At 49.6% G+C, this 27,911-nt stretch overlaps 1 protein-coding gene across 12 annotated transcripts in view; it reads left to right on the forward strand.

Moving 5' to 3' along the window:
* The window catches only part of ADCK1 (aarF domain containing kinase 1), a 144,767-nt gene that overhangs the window by 63,248 nt on the left and 53,608 nt on the right, over positions 1 to 27,911 (forward strand). For 11 of the 12 annotated variants that reach the window (XR_010405286.1, XM_064571422.1, XM_054513821.2 and 8 more), the window contains 2 exons: positions 9,672 to 9,830; positions 20,565 to 20,723. Coding sequence is in view for 11 of the 12 variants with exons in the window: in XM_064571422.1 (XP_064427492.1) it covers positions 9,672 to 9,830; positions 20,565 to 20,723 (318 nt within the window). In the remaining variant the exon portion in view is untranslated. The remainder of the gene's footprint in view (positions 1 to 9,671; positions 9,831 to 20,564; positions 20,724 to 27,911) is intronic. The other variant, XM_064571423.1, reaches the window with a different exon arrangement.

A 27,911-nucleotide genomic window follows, 5' to 3' on the forward strand; every position in this document is an offset into this window, starting at 1 on the left:
CTCTCTTATTCGGGGCTCTGAGGCATAGGAACAAAGCTGAGACTCATTTGTCGTGTGGGCATTTTGCCACCTCCCAAAGGCTGGGGAAGTCTATCCTGACAGGAAATGGTGCCACCGTAAGCAAGGCCCCCCTGCCTTATTTCCTCTCTTCCTTTATTTTTTGGTGTAGGAACCTCTGAAGGTTGTTGGAAAGAGGCCTTTGGAGTTTTATAGCTTTATGAGGGTGAGCCCATCAGGGTTTAGCAGTCCCAGGCCTTGCCAGAAATGTGTGTGCGCCACCATGGCCGGGCTTTTCCCCCACCATAGGTGTGAGCTGCGGATGAGGACTCCTCCCCCAGGGGGAGACCTGGGGGGCCCAAGTCAGCCTGGATTCTGGGGTGGGAATTGTTGGCCATCTTCTTTCTGGCTCTCATGTCGCTGTCTTAGTCCCCTTGTGTATGGTTCACACAAGCCTTTCCCTCTGCCTAGATGGCTCCTCCTCCCTTCCTTCATCTAGTTAACTGGCTCCTCATTCTTCAGGTCTCAGTTCTTTGTCACCTCCTCGAAGAAGCACTCCCTGAGCAGCCTCTCTGAACACAGGCTCTTTTTTTTTTTTTTTTTTAAAGATTTTATTTATTTATTTGACAGAGAGAGAGATAGCGAGAGCAGGAACACAAGCAGGGGGAGTGGGAGAGCGAGAAGCAGGCTTCCTGCTGAGCAGGAAGCCCGATGTGGGACTCGATCCCAGGACCCTGGGATCATGACCTGAGCCGAAGGCAGACGCTCAACGACTGAGCCACCCAGGCGCCCTGAACACAGGCTCTTATGGTATCAGCTACCTCTCCCTTCATATCATGTATCAGAATTGGCCATTTACTTTTACCTTTGATTACTTGATTAATTCCTGTCTTGCCACTGGACTTCAAGTTCCAGTGGTGACTCCAGAGGGTGGTGGCTGTACCTGATTTGGACCCAGTCCCTGTTGAGTCCCCAGTGACTAGCACAGTGCCCTGCTTATATTAGTCACTTAAGCATTTGATGGATGAATAAATGAATGACCTTTAGCGAATGTGTTCTCTATAAAGTGGGGGCAATTATGTCTCCTCTGTCTAACTTCAAGAGAAGGTTGAGAGCACATAAGAGCACTTTGAGGGCAACAAACATTATGCAGCTATAAGAAAGTACCCTTGGTTGAGCATTTGGTCCCTGTCGAGCAAAGATGTCCTGACGTCCCTTATACCAAACGAAGCTCAAGTTTAGAGAAGAGGCACTAAGTCCTCACGTGGGTAGGTTGCCGGTGAGGGTGTGGAGCTGTCTGCCTGACTCTTGGGACTGAGCTCCTGGCCTCACTGTCTCTCACTCATGTGATGGGCTGTGAGCACTTGGCTCGCAGACACCCCATGGTTCCGAGGGCGGCTCACTGCTTCTATACTGTGATTACCTCACAGACACCTATGTGGCCCGGGCCCTGGCTTGTGGGGGGTCCTGGCTTCATATTGCACCTCATTCTGCACAATTTCTTCTATCCCAGAGATCTCTGTCACAGGCAGAGACAGAGACGTCACCCTGTGAGGCTGTACAAGTTATTAAGATGGGGAACGTTGAAAGATTAGATTTATGACAGCCAGCGGTGGATTATGAAGAATAATTTATCAAATGTCAGTGCCTGCAGCCTACAATTTACAGAAGGTTTGCTTAAGCTGAGGAGATCTGATTGGACTGCCCCCACCCCCACCTCTAATGAGTGACAGATCTAATGGATGGCTTCCCAGGCTGGCCAACCACACTGGGTGTTTATCTGCTTTTTATTAATCATTATTATCACAACATTTCCATAGAGTCCCTCCACCCGCAGCTCTCGAAGTGCCCAGCACCCACGAGCCTCCCTCAGCTACCTTGAAGGAATAGTAACCACCTCTGGCAGGTGTGTTAGCTACCCCGGATCATCTGGAAGGCCCAGCGTCCCCTCACCAGGAAGAGGATGGGGAAAATTGAACCTCATTCGGGGCGCCTGGGTGGCTCAGTCATTAAGCATCTGCCTTCGGCTCGGGTCATGATTCCAGGGTCCTGGGATCGAGCCCCACATTGGGCTCCCTGCTCGGCCGGGAGCCTGCTTCTCCCTCTCCCACTCCTCCTGCTTGTGTTCCCTCTCTCACTGTGTCTCTCTCTGTCAAATAAATAAAATCTTAAAAAAAAAAAAATTGAACCTCATTCATTCATTAAGAAACATTTATTGAATACCAATTATGCATTAGGTGCCTTGGATACATTTTGAGCAAAAATGGAAGAAGTCTATCATTTAGAAGGGAAGAGGAAGGTTCAGCAAATATAAGTCAAGGCAGGGTGCACCTGTGTTCATTGTTCTTCAGAAGGGCACCCTGAATTCTGAGGACGTACACAGGGAGGCTTCTCTGAGGATGTGACAGCTGCACTGTGATCTGAAGGAGGAGATGGGGCAGGATCAGACTCTGTGGCTTGTGTTAAGGATTTTGTCTCTGGGAAGCTGGTGAAGTGGTTTAAACAGAGAGAAGTGACATGATCAGCTTATGTTGGGAAGACTCACTTTAACTGCATGTGGAGGGTGGGTTGGAGGAGAAAGGAATATGGTGGCTTTTACTCACTGACAGAACAGAACAGAACTGAGAGCCTAGAAGGGCTGACTCTCTGTCCAGTGCTGTCTTCGTTCTACCACTCTGTCCTCTTCATGGGGGCATTAGATGGGGCACCCAGTATTCCTGCCATATTTATTGGGGCTCTTTCATAGGCTCTATTCTAGAAGAATATTCTACCAGATGGGAAGGAGACTCCCAAAAGCCTTTTGCAAAAATGTCCAAGGCTGAAATTCTCACTCCCTCCATTTCTTGAAGTCCCTGTATAGCTTCCCAATCCTAGAAGATCCAGACGTTCACACACACGAATATGTGTACACGCAGGATTAGTCCCATGGCCCTCCTTCTCACGTCCCCCAGGCTCCTATTCTTGTTTCATATGACGACTCTATGAGGTAGGTATTAAAATTCCCATTTTACAGATGAGGAAGCTGAGGCACAGATGGGTCATGTAACTGACCGAACCGGTGCAGCATGGAGCCAGGATTTGAGCCTGGGCAGTTTGACCCAGACCTTGCATTGGACTTACTAGGCCCTATTGCCTCTCAGGTCCCCCTGTCCTGGCCAGCTGGTGGGCATTCCCAGGGAACACGCCCACGGCCTTAGGGTGTGACTGCTCCTGGCTTCTTGCTTCTCTGTCAGCTGCTGGTCACCATCCTGTGGGAGGAAGGAAGCTCGGGCTGAACTGTGTTGCCCTTGGCAGAGCCAGGTGGATGATTATCCTATACCTGGAGGCTCTTAGCAAATTGGTAGGAGTTGAGCCTTGTGCCAGCCTCCTTGGGCAAATTTAGACAGCAACACTGTTTTGTAATTTCTGTGGTTGACCCTTGTCCAGAAAGACCTCAGTTTCTGCCGCTGGCCCCCTTTGTTCTTTCTTCCCAGCTAGGCAGTAGCAATAGCTAATGGCTCTGCAGAACGGATGGTTTGATCTTCCAGAACCCCAGAATGAACGCAGATTTCACAGAAGACGGGGACTCTGTGTCCTCGAGGTGTTATTCTCATTATTATTTGTGTTATAATAAATTGCTCTGTGTGGGAAGCTGGAGGTGGGGGTATTCCCACCTTGAGGCAGGGCAGCTATTGAGTGGGGACAAAAAGACACTTGGATTCCTTGTCCTCTCCCCCGGCCCCCCAGTGGCTACATCGTGATATCGGAGGTCCCCTTTTCTGACCTCACCAGAAAGTCCTGTCAGGGTTGGGTGAATTGGCACTGGGCGGGGGGCACTGTCTCCAGCAGACCCTGCTGAAATGCAAGTATGTTTTCCAGAGGCTGTTGCCTTATTGTGTGGACTGAGGTCTCCTCACGGCCAGAGATGGTGTCTGTTTTGTTGGCCCGTGTACCTAGTGTGGTTTCTGTCATGTGGCAGGCCTGCAGGTCAGTATTTGCTGATTGAGTGACTCGAACTGAGGAATGGCAGATTGGTTTCATTTCCTATATTAACTCCGGTCAGTTGGTAGTGGCAGCCTGGAGCACCACGTGGAGAGAGATTCTGAGGCATCGTCTGGGCGCACAGCAGAAATGAACGCTGGGATCGATTAGTGATGTCTGCCATGGGTGTGCATGGGGTGTACTTGTTAGCTTTTGCTGCACAGCAAATTACCCCCAAACAGCAAACATTTGATGTGGTACAGTTTCTTTGGGCCTGGAACTTGGGCCTGCCTTGCAGGGTGGTTCTGCCTCAGTCTCCGTGAGGGTATGGTCAGGGTGTTGGCAGGGCGCTGCAGGCATCTGAAGGCCTGAGCGGGGAAGGAGAATCTGTTTCCAGGATGGTTTACTGTGGGCAGGAGGCCTTGGTTCCTTACCCCTGGACCTCTCCACGGGCTGCTTGAGTGTCCTCAGGCACTCGCTGCTCCAGGAGCACGCTCTCCAGGAGAGGACCGGAAGGGTCCTTAATCTCGCTCACACTCAGAGGTGGGCAGTAGGCTGCTCCTCTCAAAGGGAGGAGTATGTAAGTACCTGTGGACACAGTTTAAAGCCACTGCAGGGGGGATGAGAGGGCATGTGCCCCCTATTTGCTGTCAGTGTCAGGTGTTACTTAGAGGGGGCGGGAATGACCCTGAACAGGCAGGATACAAACCAGGCACGTTTAAGCAGGAGCAAAGTGAGGTAGCCAGCGGGGTGACAGTGAGACGGAGGGGTGCCTGGGGCAGGTCCTGGGAAACGGTGCCAAGAGGAAGGAGTAGGTTTCCAGCAGAGGCATGTGGGAAGTGATGGTGGGTTTTCTGCTCAAGGCAGGCAGTCTGGGCTTTGCAGAGTCCTAGGGAGCTGGAGCTGTCTTGTCAGCTTCAAGCTGGGGGTGGGGAGTGGGGTGGGTTCACTCCAGCTACTCCATTAGTACTGGGACTTGTCCCTCTCCCCATCAGACTGTCGTGGATGGCTGCTGGCACCCAGCCAGGCATGGGGAGAGGGGCATCTCTAGACCTTGAGAGCCAGATGTTTGCAGCTGATGCCATGGTAACCTGCCCCAGGTGCCATGGGCCATCTTCCCAGCTCCTAAGTGGGAACTGCCTGGTCTTGGCAGCTAGGCCTGGACTTGCCTGCTTTGAGGCCAGCTCTTGCCTCTTCATCTGCAGCCAGCCGGTTCTGGGTTTGTTAGATTGGTTGGCGTTATCTTGCATCCGTGATATTTGATGTAGTAAATCCAGAAGGGGTCTGATGTGCATGACTTTGGGCACAGCAGGATGGAATATTTGAAATCGGGCCATCTTGGAAAATCCAGGACATCACCCTTCCTGGGGCTGGTGAGGGGCCTGAGGCTGGCTGGCAGATGGAGAAACTTAGTGAAATTCCTCTCAGGAGTCATATTATGGCTTTTACAGAAGATCCTGACTTCCTGTTGCCTTATTTTGGGTGAAATGAGGACCCTGGCCAGTGCTTGGCTGCCCATTGTGGCCTTTTGGAAACATTGCCCAGAGAACTGGTTTCATGGGAAGCTGTAGACCTAACTTTCTGGAGCTTCTCTCTCTCTGCCCTGTACCTGGGTATAGAGTCACGTGGTCTTGGTTCCCTGGACCCCAGCTGATGCCAGCCTGCTGAAGTCTTAACCTGAGCCATGGGGGGGGGTGTGTGTGACGCATTTCTTCTTGCCCTTCTGATGTTTTCTGCTCATAAAAAAACACCACCTCTTGCTTTTAAACACACACACACACACACACACACACACCCTAAAAAACCAGATCATACAAAGCTGGAGAAGCTTTTTTCCCGATTATTTTTCCTTTTCTAGACAGGGACATCAATGTATTTGAATCATGGGCCAACAGTAATTAAAAAGCACATAACTAGTCATTTAAAAATGCAGTTGTTTTACTTAATTGATTTTGCCGCCAGACCCAGAGGAAAAAAAGAGGAACGGGGGAAAGACAGGCTTAGAAGGGGAGACAGGTTTCTGCAAGTGACTGGAGGCAGCTAAGGGCCCTGCTTGAATCTAATTGCTGCCCATGCTGCAGTTGGTTTCTGCTGATGGCTTTCTGCTCAGAGGGCTGGGGGCCAAGGGCCTGATGGGAGGAGTGGCCTTGGTGTCAGCTGCACGGGGGGGGCGGGGGGGGGGGGCGTATAATTCTGCTTTCGGGACAGGGTCTATTTTTCCTTACTATCTATCAGCGTAAAGTACTTCACTGAGCACTTTGAATCAAGGTTCCATTTAGAGATACTTTATTCATATTTAATTACAGGCTGCAGCACCAATCTTTAATTACCTTTTTTATAAGCCAGCTAGGAACATTCACTAGCAATCAATTATTGTGTGTGTGTGTGTATGTGTGTGTGTAAGCACAGGAGGGTGTGGGCATTGTGACTTGCTTCCCGATAGAGGGGAAAGCATGGCTGCAGGGGCCCTGGGGAGGTGGTCGGTGGCCAGGGGTGGGGTGGGGATCTGCCCAACAGGTTCCCTGTGCAGAGTGAGTGGTGCATTTCCCATGCCTCTCTTTGCTTCCACTGGTCAAGCTGGGGAATTGGGGCAAGTCCTCACAGCTGGGCCTCGTTCAGGGTGCTGAGTTGGCACATGGGCTTGGGTGGTATCCTGAGCTCCAGACACCCTGCCTCCTCTGGTGGGGACAGGGAATGGTGGGAGGCCCCCTTCTCAGTCCCTGGGGGTATGGTGGACCAGGCTTCCTCTTACCTGGGAGATTGGGAGATGCTTGCCTCAGCCCTTTCCTTCCTTCCCCTCTCCCCGGAGTGCTCCTGGCAGCTGTTCTCGCCACACAGCCCTGGTGATGCCCTGTCACTCCTCAGTTGCAATGACTCTGGAACATCCCTGCAATGACACGGGTTTGAAGCCTGGCTGCCCTTCTTAGGGAATGAGCCAGTGTTACCAGGGAGCCATGTGGAGGCTTGGGGTGGGGAATGGGGTCAAATGACCCCCAAGCCCTTTTGCAGTGGGCAGATGGGGTCATTCCAGCTGCCTGGGAGGGGAGGTCTGAGTTTGCAGATCTGCTCCAGAAAGCATTCTCCTTGGTGCTCCTTCAGAAACAGCCAGAGGGTTTCTAAAGGCAGTTCTTGTTCATTTCATTATGTAATGGCTGGGAATGTTGCTGAAGTCTACCTCCCTTCTATTCCTGGATCCCTGTCCCAGCAAGAGGGGGGAGGGGAGGGAAAGGAACTGACACTTATTGAGCCTCTTGAGGGTGCCAGGCACCATGCCCATGTTTCTTTTGCCTAACCCAGATGGGACCCGAGAACTACAGTCAGAGCCCCTTCAGTCCTGTGTGACAGAAAACAACTCAAACTGATTTAAGCAAAAAAGGGAAATATGGGGTGGGTATTCAGGCATGGGTAGATCAAGGGGCCCAACCATGGTGACCAAGATTCACTCTCTCTGTCTCTTGGCTCTGCTTTCCTCTTTGTTGCTACTCTGGGACTCCTGGTAGCTCCAGGCTTCAACTTCAATTTTTACCTTCAAGTTCAGCAGAGAGAAAGAATCTTTTCTCCCACAGTTCAAACAAAAGTGAAATAGTTGAGTCTGATTGGATCAGTTGGGTCATGTGTCCATCTCTGAACCAGTCAGCGTGACCCAGGGTATTCAGGGTTCTGATTGGCCAGGCTGGGGTCTCACACCCACGCTGCTGTAACAGGTGGATTTACCCACCTGGGTAAATCCCACACAAGACATGTGCTTTTACATTGGAGGCCTTTAGACTAGAAGGGGTGTGGGAGCAGGAAGGTCCAGCCATTTGAAAAGGAAGAAAGAGTTGATGCGGTTCCTCTCCAAGGGAGAAAATAGTGGATTCAGTCTTTCAACAAATATGTATTTGCTACCAACTAGTTATGGTGCTATTCTTTTTTTTTTTTTCTTTTTAAGATTTTATTTATTTGAGGGAGAGAGAGAGAGAATGAGCAGGGAGAGCAGCAGAGGAAGAGGGAGAAGCAGACTCCCCACTGAGCAGGGAGCCTGATGCGGGGCTGGATCCTAGGACCCCGAGATCATGACCTGAGACTAAGGCAGATGCTTAACTAACTGAGCCACCCACATGCCCCTCTGGTGCTACTCTAAGCACAGGGAATTCAGCAGCTAACAAGACAGACAAAAATCTCTGCCCATTTGAAGCTGATGTTCTAATGGGGTCTACAAGGATGGTGGTTCTTTCATTCTCCCAAGCCAAGCCCAAATCCAGGATAAAGGGAGAGACCCAGGGTGATTGACGTGGGGAGAATCTGGTCCTCAGGCAACCTTGAACCTAGGAGGGAGGGAAAAAGACAAGTATGTGGTTGGGGAAGGAGGGTGGGGGAGGTAGGCACTGGGAGGGGCAAAAATAAAAACCCAGTGAAGAAGGGGGACAGGGAAGCCAATCTGTACCCATCTCCCGTGACAGAGAAGTGTGGGCCCCTCCCATGTTGCCTGGACCTTTGGCCTCCAAAGGATGCTGATAAATGGGATGGAATTTAGTGAAAGCTACAAAATGATGACAGGAGTGGAGGGAGTGATTTATGAGGGAGATTAGCAAGGTGCTGGTGCAGCCTAGCAAACAGAGGGATGGGATGGTGGCCGAGGGTCATCTGACTGCTGAAGTCCAAGGGGAGGAGGGGGCTGAGGGACAGGAGAGAGTGCCTGCTGCAGAAAGGGGGGGCCAGGGGAAGCTGGGGCATGGAATGAATGGGCCTCAGCGTGAGAGCCTGGGGGACGTGAGAAGGAGGGCCATGGGACTAATCCTGCGTGTACACATATACGTGTGTGTGAATGTCTGGATCTTCTAGGATTGGGAAGCTATACAGAGACTTCAAAAAATGGAGGGAGTGAGAATTTCAGCCTTGGACATTTTTGCAAAAGGCTTTTGGGAGTCTCCTTCCCATCTGGTAGAATATTCATGTCTGGACCATGTGGGTGTGATCACTCAAGTCAGAAAGACTTTTTTTCCTTCAGGAAAATTTGGTATGGCATTTCTAAGAGGGAAGGAGGGAAGGAAGAAGGGAAGAGAAGACAGAAGAGTAAGGAGCACATATTCCATTTTGTAGAGAAAGGTCAAGGGATCTGCCCAAGGCCACCTTTGGGTGGCATTGCAGGCGGGGACCAAAGTGAGGCTGGGGTGTGCAGACCTGGGGTCTCTGCCAGGTGGCCAGGCCAAGGGTGGGCTGGGGGACCCATGTTGAGCCTGCTGTTCAGGCAGGAACAAGAGATGGCTATTGGGTTTAGAACCTCCAAACTGGGGTCTTGAGCTCTCCCACGTTCGTGGCTTAGAATATTTGATCCCTGTATTGGGCTGCCTGGGGCCCAGGTTCTGTTAACTCTTGATTTTATGTGCATATGTAACAGCCCCAGGGATGCAATGGTGCATAATTAAATGAGCAGATGGTCCTCAGTTCTGAACATTCTAGACAGCACTTCTTTGGCCTTGAATAGGAGGTGCTCAGGGCACCCATGCATGCCTATGAGGACACACCCTCCACGTGTGTTTTCTCTCTCACTCCCTCCATATGCTTGCTGTGAATCTCCATGGCAGTAAAGAGCCCGGGCAAGGCATTGGGTTGGCGTACAACTGGTAGAGCAAAAAATCTATCGGGGGACCTCAGGCAGCCCTGGCCTGGCCCATCCCCTCTCACTGAACTGAGTCATCTTAATTGCTCCGTTCTCTCTCCACTCTTGACAGATTCAGGATTTGTTTGTGAGCTTTGATGACACCCCTCTGGGGGCCGCCTCCCTGGCCCAGGTCCACAAGGCGGTGCTGCGTGATGGGCGGACGGTGGCCGTGAAGGTCCAGCATCCAAAGGTTCAGGCTCAGAGTTCGAAGGACATTCTTCTGATGGAGGTGAGAGCCTGTCCTTCCTTGGTCCTCATTTTATATTTCTCTGGAAACTAGGTGGCTTTGGTGACACTGGTTCAAAGGAGCTGGGTGGAGTGGGACCCTTTGAACAGCAGGGCGGGAGAGGAAAGCTTGAGACCATGACAAAGGAGGCATCATGACAGTGCTGTGACTGGGGGACCCGTGGCTGGGTTGGTCAGTTCGTCTTTATTTGTTCCTAGGAACTATCTGGGGATGGTCTCAGAACCTGATGAACAGCTGCTGGGGCCAATGAGACCTCAGGTGGATGTTGAAGAAATGAGATGAACCAAAAGTGATTTCCTTGGGGGCAGAAAAGTTACATCTTACTTTGTTAAACGATGACAAAAGGGAGCATGTGGTCAACCACGGGATGTAAACATGACAGGATCACATAGAAATATTTACGCAGATTCCATGTTTGCTTATCTCCTGTTCTGAGTGAACAAGCTTGTCTACCTAAAAATGTTCTGGGAAAAGCCCAGGTGGAGATGGTGTCTCTTGACTTCTTTAGCCCTTCGCTGGAGCGAGGGAGGGTGAGCTGGGCGCTGGCTGGGCGGTGGCCAGCACCCGGCCCAGGAGGGCAGGCTTTTAATGTGCCAGCGTGTCCTGCCCCTTCTCTGCAGGCTGCCTTCCCCTGTTCTCTTTCCCCATTCTAGACTCTTGGTCTGTTTCCTCAGCTCACCCTGAGTAAGCTTTGCACACGCATGGAGGGTCTCTTTTGCACCAGGCACTAGGTGGGTGCTGGGGACACAGGAGTGAGGGAGCTCCATCTTCTTCCCCGGGGGTGTTACCCTGTTTAGTGGAAGGGCAGGTCTGGACACGAACAGCCACAGTGTGGGGATGTGAGCTGTGCCAAAGGGGGTTTGCATGGTGCCCTCAGCCCTGCGTCTGGTCTGTTGGGGGCGGGGCTTCACGGAGGGGCCGGGGAGACAGTGGGGCAGGGGAAGGATAGCTGAGCCTGTGCGAAGACCCAGTCTTAGAGCAACAGGATGGGCTTGGAGAAGAACTTGAGCTGGTTCAGGTGGTACGGCTGGGAGTGGTTGCAGATGGGGCTGGGAAGGTAGACAGGACAACATGGAGGGCCTGATCATCCAGGCTAAGGCACAGAACAGTATACACAGCAAATATAGATCTTCTATGGAACTGAGCAGATCTGATTCTCTCCTGTAGTCGGTGGGGAACCATTTAAAAATTTTAAATCAGGGGAATGTCGAGGTCAGATGTACATTAGAAACAAAAGTCTATCGGCAGTCTGGAGGATGTATTGGAAGGCAGAAAGACTGTAGCCAGGGAGACTAATGGAGGGGCTGCTGCACTGGTCTGAGCCAAAAATAATGATGTGACCCAGGGCAGTGTAGTGGGAGTTGAAGAGGAGGGATGGGCTCGAGGGGCGGAGTCATCAGGACTTTGTGAGCAGCTTTCCATGGGGTGGAGGCAAATACTGGTAGGAATGAATGGGAGGAGAATAAAACAAAATGTAGGTTTCCAGCTTAAATGATTAAGTTGGGTGCCTTTAACCAGTGTATCAATCAGGGTCCAGTTGGGAAGAAACAAAATTGCGCTAGGTATTTCCAACAGAGGGAATTTAAAAGAGAAAATGGGGCTCCCAGGGGATGAAATTGCAGAGAGGCCAAATGGGACGGCGAGACAGTTACCAAGGGCTGGAAGCCACTGCCACCCTCAGGTGGAGGGACGAGGAGAAGAGGTGGTTCTCCGGAGCCTGGGAGCTGGGGTCACCTGGTAGAGCTCTGGCCCAGGGCGGGCTAGTCCTTTGGGAGGTGGATCACACAGCTTCAGGGCCAATCACCTGGGAGGTGGAGCCACGGATGCTGTTTGAGGCGGCAGGTTTCCACCTCCTTCTCTCCCCCAGTGTTCCACCAGTGTTGCCCATGGGCCAAGCCTAGATGGAAAATGCAGTTCCTTATGAGAGCAATGGGGTCAGGATGATCTCCGAGCTGGGTGCAATGGGTGGTGGAACCACCAGGAGAACTCAGATCCTGCTGTCAGGAGATTTGGATTGGGATTGCTCTGCTGGTCTGCATTCGGGTTGCAACTACAGATGCGGGATTTAGCAGCAAGGGGCCTCATGGTAGGTAGGTGAATCTGGGGGAGTAGTTAAGGTCACTTGGAAGGGTGGAGCAAAGAGAAGAGGAGAGGACAAGGGGAGAGGTGGGAGGAATACCGTCATTGAGGGAGTACGCCCAGGAAGTTAAGCTCCTGGAGGAAAGGAGAAGGCATGGCCAGAGAGATTGGAGGAGAAGCAGAACTGAGCAGTGCTGCTGTATTCCGTGGAAATAATTTCAAGAAGAGAGCTAGAGAAGAGAGCAGCTTAAAACAGCGGGTGTGTGTTTTGCTTATGAATCTGCAATCTGGGCAGGGCTTGGTGGAGAGACTCACGAGTTCCGTGTGGTGCCGGCTGGGTGGTCTCACAGAACCAGAAGATCCACTTCTAGGTGGCTCACTCACATGGCTGGCAGCCCAGCTGGGGCTGGGGGCAGGGCCTTGGGTCCTTCCAGGTAGGCCTCTCCACAGCTGTTGAGCCTTCCTCACAGCATGGTGGCTGGGTTCCAAGAGTGAGTGTCCCACGAGAATCAGGCGGAAAGCACATGACCGTTGTATGACCTAGCCTTGGCAGGCACATAGCACTACTTCTTCCTTACTCTGCTGGTAAGAACAAGAGTCACGAAGCTCCCTTAGTTTAAAGGGTGGGGTATACTCTACTTCTTGATGGGGGCATGACCAGGTTCTAGAAGAGCATCAGAATGGGAGGTATTGTTGCAGCCATTTGGGAAAAGACAGTCTGCCAGAATTACTCAGTGTTGTCAAATGGGAGATGAAATTAGGAAAGCTCTGGAAAAGGCCTCTGGATTTGGTGATTGAGAGTCCTTGCAGTGAGCAAGGAGAACGGGGTGAGGGGCTGGGGGTAAACTGAGGCCCCAGGGAGTGGAGATGGTTGTCACTCAGGTGACAGTGGGGAGGGTCCTATGGTACTTAGAACAAAGCACAGGATTAGAGGCGGGGACTGGAGCAGGCTGTCGCTAATGGGGAGGGTGTCCATGGAGTGGGGGGGCTGGAGATCCAGGAGAGAGAAGCAACTGACAGGTGTGGTCCTGGGGGAGACTCCAGGGATCGGGCTGTAAGGACCCGGGTGGAAGCGTTAGCCTCGGTCAGCCTTTGTTTGGAGCCCGGAGGAAGGTGGTGAGGCTGCGCGCAGATGAGGGGGTAGAGGGGGATGGCGGAGGGAAAGTGGGCAGCTGAGTTGTACCAGCCTGATAGCCCTATTTTTTTCACTGCAGTAGGAGGCAAGACCATCTGCTGAGAATGAGGGGGTAGGAGGTGGCGTTGGAGGCCGGGGATGGGGGTGAAGGTTTGGAATAGCTGCTCTGTGGGACAGAAGGGGAGCTGACCAGGGCCCCGGAGCAGGGTTCCTGAGTGGCGCTGGGCTTCCATCTGGAAACCCGGGTTTTCTGGAGCACCTGTCAGTGGCTACGCAACAGCCATGGTTGGGAGTGAACTAGGAGTCTCGGAGCATCCCTGGGTGTCCTGAGACCCAGCAGCCACTCCTGTGTCAGGCAGGAACCTGCCTCCCCCCAGTGGTGCCATCGGGACCCACTTGGGCTGGAAGGACAGCTGACACCATTTCTCTACGCAGAGCCTTGCTGACTCCCTAAGTGATGGCTGCCGGCAGGTCAATAGCAATAATAGCGCTAATAAACATTTGGCATCTTCCTCCTGGAGCTAAGCATCAGATGCTTTCCTTGGAAGTACGGCCTGGCAGCTGAGTGCGGAGTACAGAGTGGCTCGTGAACAGTGGCTGAGGCCGAGGTCACCACCTCCGTGCACCGTCAGCCTTAACAGCATCACCGATGGTGCTGCCTTGTCGCTGGGCTTGGTCTCCGGTGGAAAACATCCTCCCTGGCTCAGCCTTCTCTGTAAACCAAGATAGAGCCTAACTGGAAAGCTCATTTCGTTTGGTATTTGAAATGAGTCTTATAATTTTTTCCCTGAGTCCTGACCTAGAATAGTACCTTGGGTTTAGGAATGAAAACCCCAGGGAGGTTCTTGTGTGTGTTAGCAGGAGAAGAGTGATTTCAAGGGGGCATTAGGGCCACCTTCGCCGCCAGCAGCTTGGAGACAGGGTGAGGAAAAGCGTAGCTTTCTGGTGCTTCCTTTTATGACATCTCCAGGTACTTTGCATCCTCATGCCTCTCTCCCACTGCCCGCTGTTGTCCCTCTTTCTTCTCCAACTCTGTGATGCCCCCCAGCATCGTCTTGAGAGGAAGATAATCTGACTAGAGTAATTCATACTAAGGAGAGAGTGACTAATAGGCGTAACCTTTGAATATTTGCAGTTGAAGAGGTGAGCTGCTAAAACCAAATACATATCTGCTGTAAAGACAGGTCTGGGGGTGAGGCTTTTGAGAGTGAGGAGGTGGGGGACTGCTACTGGTTGTATCAGTTAAGATGCTTTAGGCTGCAGGTACCAGAAAAATCCAACTAAAAGTGGTGTAAATAATAGTAACCTATATTATGTCACATTTTAAGACCCCTAGAAGTAGTGTTGACTGTTCCAAGGTTGACTGATCCAGCACTTCACTGTGGTTTCTAAGGACCCAGGTTCCTTTTGTCTTCTACTCTGGCTTGCCCTTCTGGGTAGTGCTCCTCATGGTCCCAAAACAGCTGCAGCAGTTCCTGCTGTGACAAGTAGATGACATCCAGTGCCAAAGAGGGCCTGTTTCTTCCCTCATATTCCTTATCAAAAAGGAGCCCCTCAATAGCATTTCCTTCATTTCTCATTGGCGAAAAGTAGGCCACATGCCCAAGTCTAAATCAGTCTCGGCAAGAGACGTAAGACCGATCATGATTCACCTTCTCAGGCTAAGGCCTGCCTTCCTCGAAGGACACGAAAGATGCACAGAATTGGGGTTCTGTTAGCCAGGAAGGTGAGGGAAATGGCTTTTGGGTTGGCACCTACTAGCACATGCCACCTTCGTGTTTTGTGTCTCCTGCGCACCTGGCACTCCTCTTGGGGCAGGGGATAGTCTCTTGGATAGACTGTTGAATGATGGCAGGAGGGTGGGAGCCAAGTCTCGGTAAATGGTGTTTGATGCACCTGACGGTGTTAGTGACTTTGCACAAAAGAGAAAGGCACAGCCAGGGGTGTTTTTCAGCTTTGTCATTATCACCTGATATTGTCCCTTTAATAGTTGGGGCAACTCTACTTCTAGATGCATGGCCAGTGACTCTTATTGATTTGAGTGGCTGTCCAGAGCCAGACTAATTGGGCCCAGAGATTGGAACAATGATTCAGCAGGAAGGGGTGAACTGACAAGGCAGAGTCTGTTTGTCTGCTGGCGGGCTGGCTTTGCCCCAGCTCTTGCCCACAGTAGCAGGGAGCTCAGCCGGCTGGATCTCACTGTTGTTCTCACTGTCAGAGCACGGCAGGACTCAGAGGGCCTTCGAGCTGGTGGGAAAGCCATAATCCCCAGGTCCCAGTAGCACCACCCCGTATCGCTGCCTGTTATCTCGTAAGCTTCTGGAATTGATGATGAATATTCCCTTGCTCTGTCACTCCCTAAAGCATCTAACTCCTGCTCTTCATGTACCACCTGTCCCCAAGGTGCTCTCCCACATGGGGGTGGGACTCTGGTCTGAGCACCAGAATCGAATCCACTGTTTGATACCATCTGGCCCATGCCAAGGGTCTCTAAAAATAAAGACCTGTGATGGTCATGTTTTTTTGAACAACATTTTTAGTGCACGCTTGTCTGTCATCTTGTTTCTTTTCTGAATGTGTTGATTGAACAGTGGGTGGCTAGGTAATGTTTTTTGGCACAGACTCCAACAGCTGATTTTATTTTCTAAAAGACATTAAAAAACCCCAGAGATGTAGACTATCCCATGGAAGCTTCTCTCCACCCTATAATTCTGTTTTGTAAAAAGTGTGCACTTTAATAACTTATCGGAGCAAAGATAAACCCCATGAATGGCAAGCTATTTACATCACTCTGAATTGATTTTCGATCCTTGTCGAACATCCATTTTTACCAGTTTGGATCCGTGCAGGCATTCTATTTAGCGTGCTGTTTTCCCAGAGAGCGTTATTTCTTTTATAAGATATAATAACTTAGTAACAGTCAGTCTTACTTCGGTTGCAGTTTTAACAGTCCACAACGGTTTTTTTTTACACCTTATCTCACACTTCCTATTGTATTATGCTGTGTTGCATTGCATGAGTCAGGGCTGTGTAAAGAAAGGAGCGAAAAAACCCTGGGTCCAAGTCCCGCATTTGAAATGACAAGCTGTGACCTTGAGAAATGCTTTAACCTCCAGGAACGTTTCTTTCTCTGTAAAATGGGCAAGAAGAGGATTAAATGAGAGCATGTTTATAAAGTGCCTCATAGCACAGTGCCTGGTATGGGGTAGGTACTAAATAATGGTAATTTCCTTTTTTTTTTGTTATTATAAATAGCAATCACTAGTTTCCAAACTTTTGTTTGACTTTTTTCCATTATATTTCTGTGTGGCTCACAATTGATTTTTCCTCCTGTGAGCCAATGACCCTATAGGAAAATAATTTCATTATTCTACCTTGAAGGAAATGTTAATTGTTGAACATACCTTGATTGACTCATAAGGTTTCAAATCACGTAGAAAATTGTCAAGCATTCCAAAACTGTGGTCACCGAAAATTCATAGGTAATCCCTTTCCCCACTGAAACCTCAGAAATAGAATAACTTAATTTATTTGAGTAAGACACATGTGAACATATAATCATCTCCAGGGAGAAGACTAACCCTTTGAAATGTTCATTTATTCACTCAGTTATTCACATGAATATTCAGTAAACATCTGCTGAATATAGAGTACGTGCTAGGCACTGGTGGAAACATTGGCTGTTGGAAGAATTTTATGGAGAAGATACATTTTGGGAGAAAAATCAAAAAGCCAAATTGATAACAATACCTGTTTTATTTTAGTTGACTGCAGCTGTTGTCAAAAAGGAAAACTTAAATGAGTCTACTTAGGGCAGGCTCTTAGAAAGGGAATTGGATGAAAACAGAAGGTGAAACGGTTTTGTTTTATTCTTCTCAGCCAAGAAGAGTCCCTAATGGCAGCAACCCAAACCATTTTAGATTTGGACCAGATGACTCCTAACCTGACCCATTTCCCTCCCCACCCCTTGAAGTTCAAGGGGTTGGTAACCCCCCTGAATTATGTACAAGATTATGTGAGTATGTACATTTTCTGGGCTCCATAGCTGGCATCAAATTTTCAAATTGGTAGACTTCCTATAAAAGAGGAGGGTATCCTTTTATAAAGCGGTGAACCACTGACATCCATTCCAACAGACCCTCTCATTTTATATTAACCAAGGGAGTGACTCAGCCATTACCCACACAGTGCTTTAGAAACCAGCTTTATGAGTACTGTAAAGTTTTTTGGGTTATGAATTAGTTTACAAATTAGTTACTAGCAATTAATCAATCAAATCTTTGCTTTTATGATTAGTGACATTAGGTATTAATAATAACCAATAGTACTAGTAATGACTAATTATATAATTGATTAGTAACAGAAAAATCTGTAAAGTGCCTTTCAAATGCTATTTGGATAGCAATGATATTTCACAAATAACAGTGACCATATATTAAACCATGGGGATTTATCATTTGGCCAGAAGCCTCATCCCCAGGTAGAGACCCCACTCGGGTACATGTAGCTCCCTGTGTACGCCCACATCTGGTCCTGGGTAGTTACCTAGGAGGGAGTCAGGAATTCTTTTTTTTTTTTTTTTTTTTTAGATTTTATTTTTTATTTATTTGACAGAGAGACAGCGAGAGAGGAAACACAAGCAGCGGGAGTGGGAGAGGGAGAAGCAGGCTTCCCGCTGAGCAGGGAGCCCGATGCGGGGCTCGATCCCAGGACCCCGGGATCATGACCTGAGCCAAAGGCAGACGCTTAATGATTGAGCCACCCAGACACCTCAAGGGAGTCAGGAATTCTTGATCGAATGAATGACGGAGCCTCACTGTGGTTCTTTCCCTTGTCCTTCCTGCGTGAGAACCTCTGGAACTGAGGCTGGAGCAAAACATCCAAGAGGTTTCTCCCTGAACTCGGAGCCCAGAGAGTGGAATTCAGGTGTTTTCAGATGTCAGCTGTGCACTTGGCCCTGGCCCCTGTGAGTGCGTCTGTTTCCCCGTGCACCAGCTCTGCCTCCCCTTTGGTGGCGGCTGAGGGCTGTCTGAGGGCATGGTGATGAGACGCGATGCCTTGGGGGCCGCTGGTCCCCACTGCCTGGGCCTGACACATGCCGTCCAGGCCTTGCTGTTGCCACCCCTCCCGCCTAGCTTTGTGTGACTCAAACAGAAACAAAACATAAACTAAATCAATTATCATAAGGTCACAGGTCTAGCCCATGAAAGACTAGACAAGACTTAAAAGAAATTAGACTGCAGCCGAATGTAATTAAAAAGGGTTTTGATAGGAATTGAGTATAATAACCTTGTGTGATGATTCCTTTAGAATGGCATCTGGTACATCGTCTAGGACACAGGGTTTAAAGACAAAGCTGTAAATGCCTTGTAGTTAATGGCCCTGCTTTAGATCTCTTTCTTTTGTATTGCATGTGCCTATCACAGTGCTGGGCATCATACAGACCAGGGCAAAAGGAAGCTTAAGACTAGGTTCATAGCTGGAGCTCAGTGAGTCCTTCTGGGTAGATGGGATGGCATCTTAGTCTGGTCAGGCTGCTATAACAAAATGCCATAGACCGGGTGGCTTAAATAAAAGACATTTAGGGGCACTTGGGTGGCTCAGTTGGTTAAGCGTTCGACTCTTGATTTCGGCTCAGGTCATGATCTCAGAGTTGTGAGATCAAGCCCCAAGTTGGGCTCCTTGCTGGGCATGGAGCATGCTTAAGATTTTTCCTCTCTCTCTGCCCCTCCCCCTCCACTCACACCTGCTCTCACACGCTCTCTTAAAAACAAAAACAAAAACAGATGTTTATTTTTTGTAGTTCTGGAGGCTGGAAGTCCAATATCAAGGTGCTGGCCAATTCAGTTCCTGGTGAGGACTTTCTGGCTTGAAAAGAGCTACCATCCCTGTGTGCCCCTACGTGGAAGAGAGAGCTCTGTCTCTTCCTCCTCTTATCAGGACATGAAAAGCATCATAGAGGCCCCACCCTCATGACCTCATTGAAACCTAGTTACCTCCCCTAGGCCCCGTCTCTAAACACCATCACCCTGGGGATTAGGGCTTCAGCATTGAATTTGGGGGGATACAAACATTCAGTCCACAACAGATGGCGTAGGTTTTTGGTACCAACGGGCCCATGGTTTTTTAATTCTTTTTTTTAAATAAATCTTTTTTAAAAAAAATATTTATTTGAGAGAGAGAGATAGTGAGAGAGAGCACGAGCGGGAAGGAGGGGGGAAGCAGACTCCCCGCTGAGCAGGGAGCCCGATGCGGAGCTCGATTCCAGGACCCTGGGATCATGACCTGAGCTGAAGACACGCTTAACTGACTGAGCCACCCAGGCACTCCAGGGTTTTTAAATTCTTATCATTGCTGTCTGGCATAACCAGGGAATGGAGATGGGCATTCTTGGAGAACTGGGACTATAATCCATATCAAGAATTTCTGGTAGGATTGGTCACTTTAAACACTGAAAGGAGGGCTTATAGTGGAACAGGAGAGTTCCTTTCTGTGTTTCTCTTGGGAAATGCATCTCCCGTGTTCCTGGCCTCACCCTCGTCACCTACTGCAGAGACATCATCCACAAACTTTCCAGATTCTCTCGAATCCAGAGCCCCAGTGTGGGGCAGCCTCAGAACTGAGTCCCAGCCCATGGTGTAGGGGTCATGGCATGCTCTGCAGATGCCACTGGGCTCCTGTTCTCTGCCAGGAACATTTAATTTCACATCATTAAACTGATAAATGCCCTATAAGTCTACGAAAATCCTGCTTTCCATCATGTCCTCACTCAAGAATCCATAATGTGGCCAAATTGCCAGAAACCTGAGCTTTTTATCCCAGTGGTCACATCCCTTATCTCTTACTCCTCTGTCTTATCCAACCTTGTTTTCTTATTCCAATGTACTTTTTATCAAGCAATATTTTAGACATGCGAAAAGTATAGAAAACAACATTATAAATGCTCAGGTACCAACCCCTCAGCTTAAGAAATGAACAGAACGCCGTACAGTTGCAGCACCCTCCCTGCCTTTTGTAAACAGGCCCATGAGGAGCAAGTCTGGGTGCAGCCAAGGCAGCAGGCGGCAAGTGAGCAAGAGCAAGGGTTTGGGGGCTGGGTGGACTCAAGTGGAATTCTGTCTCTGTGCTTCCTTGCTGGGCAAATTTGGGACAATCATATAACCCCTCAGAGCCTTGACTTCCTCATCTGTAAAATGGGGGATAAGTGTATACTGCGGATCTCCCAGAGTTGTGAAGACTGAGTGGAGTAATAATGTAAGGGCTTGGCCCAGCACTGGGCACGCGGGGAGTGCTTGGCATATGGGGGTTCTTACTGCTGGCAGCTCTTGGGCTTTTCTCATCTTGGATTTGAACTATGGGGATAGGCCCCCGGGAGCAGGGAGGCCTTGCTTCAGGTGAGGCCTGGGGACTTGTCAATGCCCAGACCCAGGCAGGAGGGCAGGGAACGGAGCTCCCATGGTGCGTGCTATGGGCTGACTGATGGGGTGCTCGGTGGATTTCAGGTGCTTGTCCTGGCTGTGAAGCAGCTGTTTCCAGAGTTTGAGTTCATGTGGCTGGTGGATGAAGCCAAGAAGAACCTGCCTTTGGAGCTGGATTTCCTCAATGAAGGGAGGAATGCTGAGAAAGTGGCCCAAATGCTCAAACACTTTGACTTCTTAAAGGTAGGAGGGGCAGGGTAATGGGGGGCATGGTGGTGTGGTGAGAGAGTGCAGGGGAAGACTGGTCCCTGCCCTGAACATCCCTCCCTTGCAGGACATGAGTGGGGATGCCTCCTTCCTGAGTCTTCTTTCCGAACCTGAATGATTCGTCCCTAGTGTTGCACGTTAAAGCTCTTGAGGGCACCGTTACAAAGATATACCAAATGTGATTGATTGAGCCAAACAGATGTTTATTGAATGATCTGTAATTCTAAGACACCGAGTGCTACCCAAGGGCCTCTAAGCTGTGGTCTCTGCCTCTGTGAAGCATGGGATGAGGACTTTGATGATGATGGTAGTTAATGCTACCATGCTCTGGTACTGTCCCTAACACTATACATATATTACCTTGTTTAATATACAGTCAGTTCTCTTATAATGCAATGTATGAATTCCTAGAAACCTCCATAGTATGCAGACTCACACAACAGAAACCACAGGGCTTATGGGGAAAATAGGGCTAGGCTTACAACAGTGCCAACAGACACGTGACAAGATGCTCAGCATCACTTATTTTCAGGGGAATGCAAACCAAACCCACAGGGAGTTATCACCTCACATTTGTCAGAATGGCTAGAATCAAAAAGACAAGAAGTAACAAGGGTTGGCCAGGATGCGGAGGAAAAGGAACCCTTGGGCCCGTTCAGTGGGAATGTACATTGGTGTAGCCATTGTCAGAAATAGCAAGCAGGTTCCTCAAAAAACTGAAAACAGAACTAACATATGATCCATATGGATGCAGCCTTGTGTTTATTACTGTATTATTTACAATAGCCAAGATGTGGAAGCAACCCAAGTGTCCATCCTCAGATGAATGGGCAAAGAAGATGTGATATATACACGATGGAATATTACTCAGCTATGAAAAAGAATTAGCTCTTGCCATTTGCGACCACATGGATGGAGAGCGTGTAGTGCTAAGTAAAATAAATCGGACAGAGACAGGCAAATACTATATAATCTCCCTCGTATATGGAATTTAAGAAACAAAACAGATGAACAAACAAAAAAGGCAAAAAAGTGGACTTAAATACAGAGAATAAACTGGTGGTTGCCAGAGGGGAGGTGGATGGAGGAATGGGTGGAATAGATAAATGGGATTAAGAGTCCACTTACTGTGATAAGCACTGAGTAATGTATAGGATTGTTGAATCATCCACTTGTAAGTAATGTCACACTGTTCATTATACTTCAGTAGAAAATAAAATAACAAAAAGAGACAATTCACAAAATAGAGAATGCAAATTTAAAACAATGTCACCAGTAACACAGAAAATAAAAGAAGGTGGGAATCTACTAGAAATAGCACAGTTTTATGCATGTTAAATGGCTAAGAAGTACGTAAGACCACAGAGCACGTGGCACTCTATCATGACATCTGCTTGTGAAGGTGGGCATCGACAGTTGCCACTTGTGAATTATTGTGAGGTGGTGGAAGGCCGGTCATCTGGAATTGGACGGAAAGTTGTAACGCCGGATGTGCATGGGCGGGACTCATGACACCCGTGGTGATGTTGGGGTGTGTGTGTTTTGTGTATGCCCGTGTCGTGCAGTCTGGCGGGAAGCAGTTTCCTGCATTCACATGGTGCTTCTGGGGGAGGATAGCTCACATAAGCCAATGCAAGATTTGCATTATGATCAAACTGCCCCCCTAATATATCAGTTGCATTAGAAAAAATTTGTGTTTTCAAGTATTATAGAAGAACTGCCTGTCTGAGGATAGAGGACACTTACTGTGGGAAACAACATCAAATGATACAAAGTAGCAGCTTTGTAAGAGGTCCTGCTGCTAAGTGCTTTCCATTCAGAGGAAGGGAGTCCTGTGGTTGATCAGCGCAGGGCAGGCTCTGCTGAGGAGCTGGCACTGGAATGGGTCTTTGAGGATTGGCCTGATGTTCCCCATGGGCTCCATATGCTTCTCCCTAGATAGATGCATGCCAACACCACTGTTCTTACAACATATTGGTCCTTGGCGGGTCTCGGACCCTTTTACCCTGGGGATTCCTCTTCATGGTACACGGGGTTGGGCCCCTCTGGTACTCTGTACCAGAGAGCTTGGCTTTCAACTCTTTGAAGAGATCAGCCCTTCTCTCTTCACAGGAAGCCTGGAGCATGTGGGAAGGGAAGTCACAGAGCCGTTAGGATCTCCAGGTGCTAGTTCCAGAGCAAACAGGTAGTGCTCTTCTTGGGGAGGGGGTCTCAGTACATTGAATGGAAAGGTCTCTTGCTCTTGACTAAAGTGTTCATGTGGCTTCTGAAGACATCATAAGAAATGGAGGTAGTGTTTATACTTCTGCTATCCAGATTTATTAACAGAGATGGGGAGACTGAGAGTGTACCTACCCTAGCCACCTGAGAATCCTAAAGCTCAGATCATGGGGGAAAAGCCACAACTGTGGATCAGTGTAGTGTCTTCACACTGATGTTGGTGAAAGATGTGGCCGTTGGCCAAGTTTGACCCTTTGAGTGAGTTGAAAGTCAGGTCTGCCTGGATGCCTCCAGTACTATGTTCGACTGCCTTTTCCTCAGCTGACCATCATAGATCTGGACATACAGACCCTCTTGTGCCTGTAAATCCCCATGTGCAGACTAGATCTGGTAACACTGCCCCAGCCTTGAAATTCAAGCCACCAGTTCAATAAAAATGTGGCCCTCTCAGACAAGGACTCATACTAACTTATTAGCATGGTGCCGTGGGTTCTAAACTATGTTTGCTTCTGCTTGCATCTCCCATGTCTTCCTCTGCTTTATCCCACATTTCCTGAGCTTGTTGTGTTAGGAGTTGGGGGGGCCTAGCTGAGAAAGAGATGGTTGGCTCCCACCTGAGAAAAGGTCCCATCTAGTGGGGCACAGACACACTGTGTTGCCACAGTCCAGGCCTGCGCCATGCCCAGATGTACAGCCTGTGACAGAGACTTGGCTATGTTTCTGTGGATGCCCAAGAGCAAGCACTTCATTCTGCTCAGGATAAGGAGCTTAGAGGGGGCTTCCAGGAACTGTTGAGTGTACAAATGGGTAGGCAATATTGACTAAATGTTTCTTCTGCTTCCCTGGATGCTATCCAGGTACCATGACATTGGATCCTTCCAACAGCCATCACCCCATCTTACAGGTGACAGTCTTCGAGTAGAGAAGCTAGGGCTGCAACCCAGATTTTCTGATTTCATCTCTGGTGCTCGCTTGAGGACATTCTGTTGCCTCTTAGCTGGCAGGGTGCTCCTCAGCACCAGAACTATGAACCAAACAGAACCATCTCCTTCACCGTTCCCATGGAAACAGCAAATCATCCTCTGGCTGGGGCCAACTAGCATCTGCCAGACCAAGACATGTAATAATAATAATAACACAGATTTCTGAAATGAGGATGCCAAATGGGTAAATAATTAATGTAACAATTTGACCTGCGGCTTCTAAAACCCACACACTGTTCCTAAGACAATGGTGTGACTAAGGCTCCTGAGTAATTAATTTTGCCTAAACACATAACAAGTGAGAAGCAAATTTTGCGCTGTGAACCCAGTTCAGCTCTTAAAACTGGAGATAGATTGCCTTTGCACACGGGCCCCCCATCACAACATCTGTGCGTAATTAAGCCTCAGCGAAGAGTTTACCTCTCAGTGTTTGAGGCATCTTCCAGTGGGGTTTAATAACCTCAGCCCTAAGCTCTAAATCTCTGAGCCTCGGAAAAGCACCGAATGGAAGTGTAGGGTCAGGGAGGCCGGGAGAGGGTGAGAGGGCAGCCAGGCTGAACGGTCAAGACCAGGGCATTTGTGGATCTGTTGTGTATTGTGGGGAGGGGCCAGGGCAGGTGGTGAGGTTTGTGACCAGCCTGGGGGAAAGCTGGGACAAGGGAGGAGGGAGAAGCCTTAGAAGCACAGGGTTTGAGACCAGAAGAGATGAGAGCGTGCCTGGACATGTGGAGGCAGGGAGAGGTAGAGCAGTCCTCTCCTGAGCGGGCCCGCTTCAGGGGGCCACTTCTTAGGGCAAGGCAAGGATCCTGGGACTCTCCAGAAATTGTGGGCAGACCTCGATGGATGTGCATGCTTTTGGAGAAGCACCACAGCTTCCTATGAATCTCAAAGATGAAGAACCGCTGGTGTAGAATAATTAGTAGGACTTAATACTTTTTACGTGCCTGTGTTGTGAGACACTTTTTAAAGTGCTTTGCTTGGGGGCACCTGGGTGGCTCAGTCGTTGAGCGTCTGCCTTCGGCTCAGGTCATGGTCCCGGGGTCCTAGGATCGAGCCCCGCATCCGGCTCCCTGCTACGTGGGAAGCCTGCTTCTCCCTTTCCCACTCCTCCTGCTTGTGTTCCCTTGCTCGCTGTGTCTCTGTCAAATAAATAAATAAATAAATCTTAAAAAAAAAATAAATAAATAAAATAAAATGCAGAGTCCCAAGGGGCGCCTGGGTGGCTCAGTCGTTAAGCGTCTCCCTTTGGCTCAGGTCATGATCCCGGGGTCCTGGGATTGAGCCCTGCGTCGGGCTCTCTGCTCAGCGGAAAGCCTGCTTCTCCCTCTCCCACTCCCCCTGCTTGTGTTCCCTCTCTCGCTATGTCTCTCTCTGTCAAATAAATAAATAAAATCTTTAAAAAAAAAATTTGAGGGCGCCTGGGTGGCTCAGTCGTTAAGTGTCTGCCTTCGGCTCAGGTCATGATCCCGGGGTCCTGGGATTGAGCCCCGCGTCGGGCTCTCTGCTCAGCGGAAAGCCTGCTTCTCCCTCTCCCACTCCCCCTGCTTGTGTTCCCTCTCTCACTGTATCTCTCTCTGTCAAATAAATAAATAAAATCTTAAAAAAAAAAAAGTGCTTTGCTTGTATTTACTTCTTAATCCTTATACAGTCCCACGAGGGAAAGGCCACGATTAGCCCCTTGTCAATGGCAGGGAAATTGAGGCCCAGAGAGATGAAACCATTTGCCCAAGGTTACACAGCTTCCGGGAAGGGGCAGAGGCGGGTTCTGGGTGGCGGCAGGGCAGCCTGGCTCCAGAGCCTGCGGGTTACACCGCGGTGCTCTTCTGCCTTCGTAAGAGTTTATGGGGCAGATCTGAATTGTGCTGAACTGTCTGTAGCATCAACCCTCAGCCCTGGTCGTGTGTCAGAACCATCCGTGAAGGTCTACATGGCTCTCATAGGGCAGCTGGGGTCTGTCCAGCAGGGGCTAAGTGCGTGCTGTCGTTTCGAGCACCAGGATTCCACACATGCTCGTAAGAAGTTGGGAATGTTGCTTCGCTGTAAATGTCATCGCCATTTTACAGGTGGGAAGCTGGCACTCCGGTTATAAAACCTGCCCAAGGTCACGCAGCTTGGAGGGAGCAAAGCCAGGGCTCCAGCCTGGCAATCAGCCTCGGGGTCTGTGCTCTGCTTCCCTGGGCTCCCCAGGAGATGGGCACGGGCCCAGGCGAACCAGGGCCTGCATCACAGGTGCATTGACCAAAGCACAGGAACAGAATGGAACCATGGGGTCAGGGCCAGACTGTGAGGCTGAGGCCCAGGTTCTCGGGCTGGAATTTTCCATAATCTGTGCCTTCCTTCTTGGGATCAGGATTGGCCCCAGCATGGGTGGGGGGCAGGTGGAGCCATGGGAGTGGGGCCTCTGATTTGTGGCAAGGAGATAGACTTTGGACTCAAAGTCCTGATGGCCAGGGTGTGAACCTGCCTGTGGGGTCAGTGGGTCCCCCTGGCCACGAGCCTCCCTGGGTTGAATTTTGTTTGGGGGGGGCATGGGAGGGTTCTTCTCATTGCCTCTTTAGAATGATTCTCTTTCATCTTTCTCCATTTTGATGAAGGGAGCAGAAGGCAAGGGGATGAAACATGGGTGTTGGGGTGAATTTCACCTTATGCTCCCAAACCCTCCTGCCCACAGAGTGATTTAGGGGCAAGTCATCGACCTTAGGTCCCACAGTCAAGCCAAGTTTCTCCTAAGTGAGCAGGGAGCAAATTTGCATTTTGTAGTCATTTCTGTGATGTAGTTGTCAAGGGGCAATTTGCGGTCCTCTCTGAGCTCCCATGACAAACCTCTCTACCTCCCGGCTTTGGTATTCTGTCGTTTCAGATCTAAGCTGCTGTGGCAGGGGCCATTGTGTTGTCCGACAGGACACTTGCATTGGGAGGGAGGCTGGGGAGAAAGGTGGAGGAGGGGAGAGCGCAGTGCCCCCACTGCCCTGATTGACAAGCCCAGAGAGTCTCCAGACTTTGGGTTTTCTCTTTCCATCTGTGGCTCTTCCAAGTGGTTTTCCAAGTTGCCCCAGGCAGGCCCAGATGGGGTTCTGACCTTGTGTCCCCAGAGCCCCAGGCGCCCACTGCCAAGCTTAGGTTTTCAAACAAACCGAGAAAAGAACTTAACCTCAAAAATATGTCCCTTCCATTTGGAAGCCACAGCCAACAACAGCAAACTTGCACTCCTATTTTTAAAGATAGCTTGTGAAAAATGCCACGCAAGACTGAATTTTAAGCTCACAGTCAGAGAGAGTCACAGATTTCTCTACTAGCCCAGATTTTCAAATGGCAAGAATGGCAGGAAAGTAGCAAACCACAGTGGCACCTTGACTTCAGTTGGAACCTTTGTTCCAGGCAGCCCGGAGTGTTTTGCACATGTGTGCAGCCCCAGGCATTCTCAGAGCTCCTTCTTGAGATGGGGCAGGAACAGTCCTTTGTGATAAGGAAAACTGAGGCACTGGAGGTTAAGTGGCTGGATTAAGACATGGTAGTATTTGCAGAATGAGGAAGGAAAATAGATTTCTTGACTTGAGGGCTGTGGTCTTATTGCTAGATGAGTTTTGGGGGTCAAGATGAGGAGAGTCCTTATTCCCCCAAACCCTTGAATGAACTGCCCTTGTTTCTTTCTTTCTTTTTCTATCTTGTTTTATTTGTAAGTGAAAGCAAGCCCATCATGAGTTGTTCGGGAAACGTGGCATGCCGATATCCCAGTCATTCCTCCCTCCTGGCAGTGGGGGTGCTCTTGGGTGTCACTCACTCATCGGGCAGCCCAGCAGCCCTTGTTGCAGTCCCAACTCTTGTCTCATGCTGGGGAAATCTGTTCTCTTTTTGGCCACTGGGTGTTCTTAGAGTCAGGAATTAGGAATTAATTAGGAATGCATTTGTCTGCAAGTAACCAACAGCACAATTTAGAGTGTCTTAAACAAAAAAAGACTTA

This window comes from Mirounga angustirostris, unplaced genomic scaffold, assembly GCF_029215605.1.
Source record: "Mirounga angustirostris isolate CCGP_5_RB_7025 unplaced genomic scaffold, mMirAng1.0.hap1 SCAF_9, whole genome shotgun sequence".
Lineage (NCBI taxonomy): Eukaryota > Metazoa > Chordata > Mammalia > Carnivora > Phocidae > Mirounga > Mirounga angustirostris.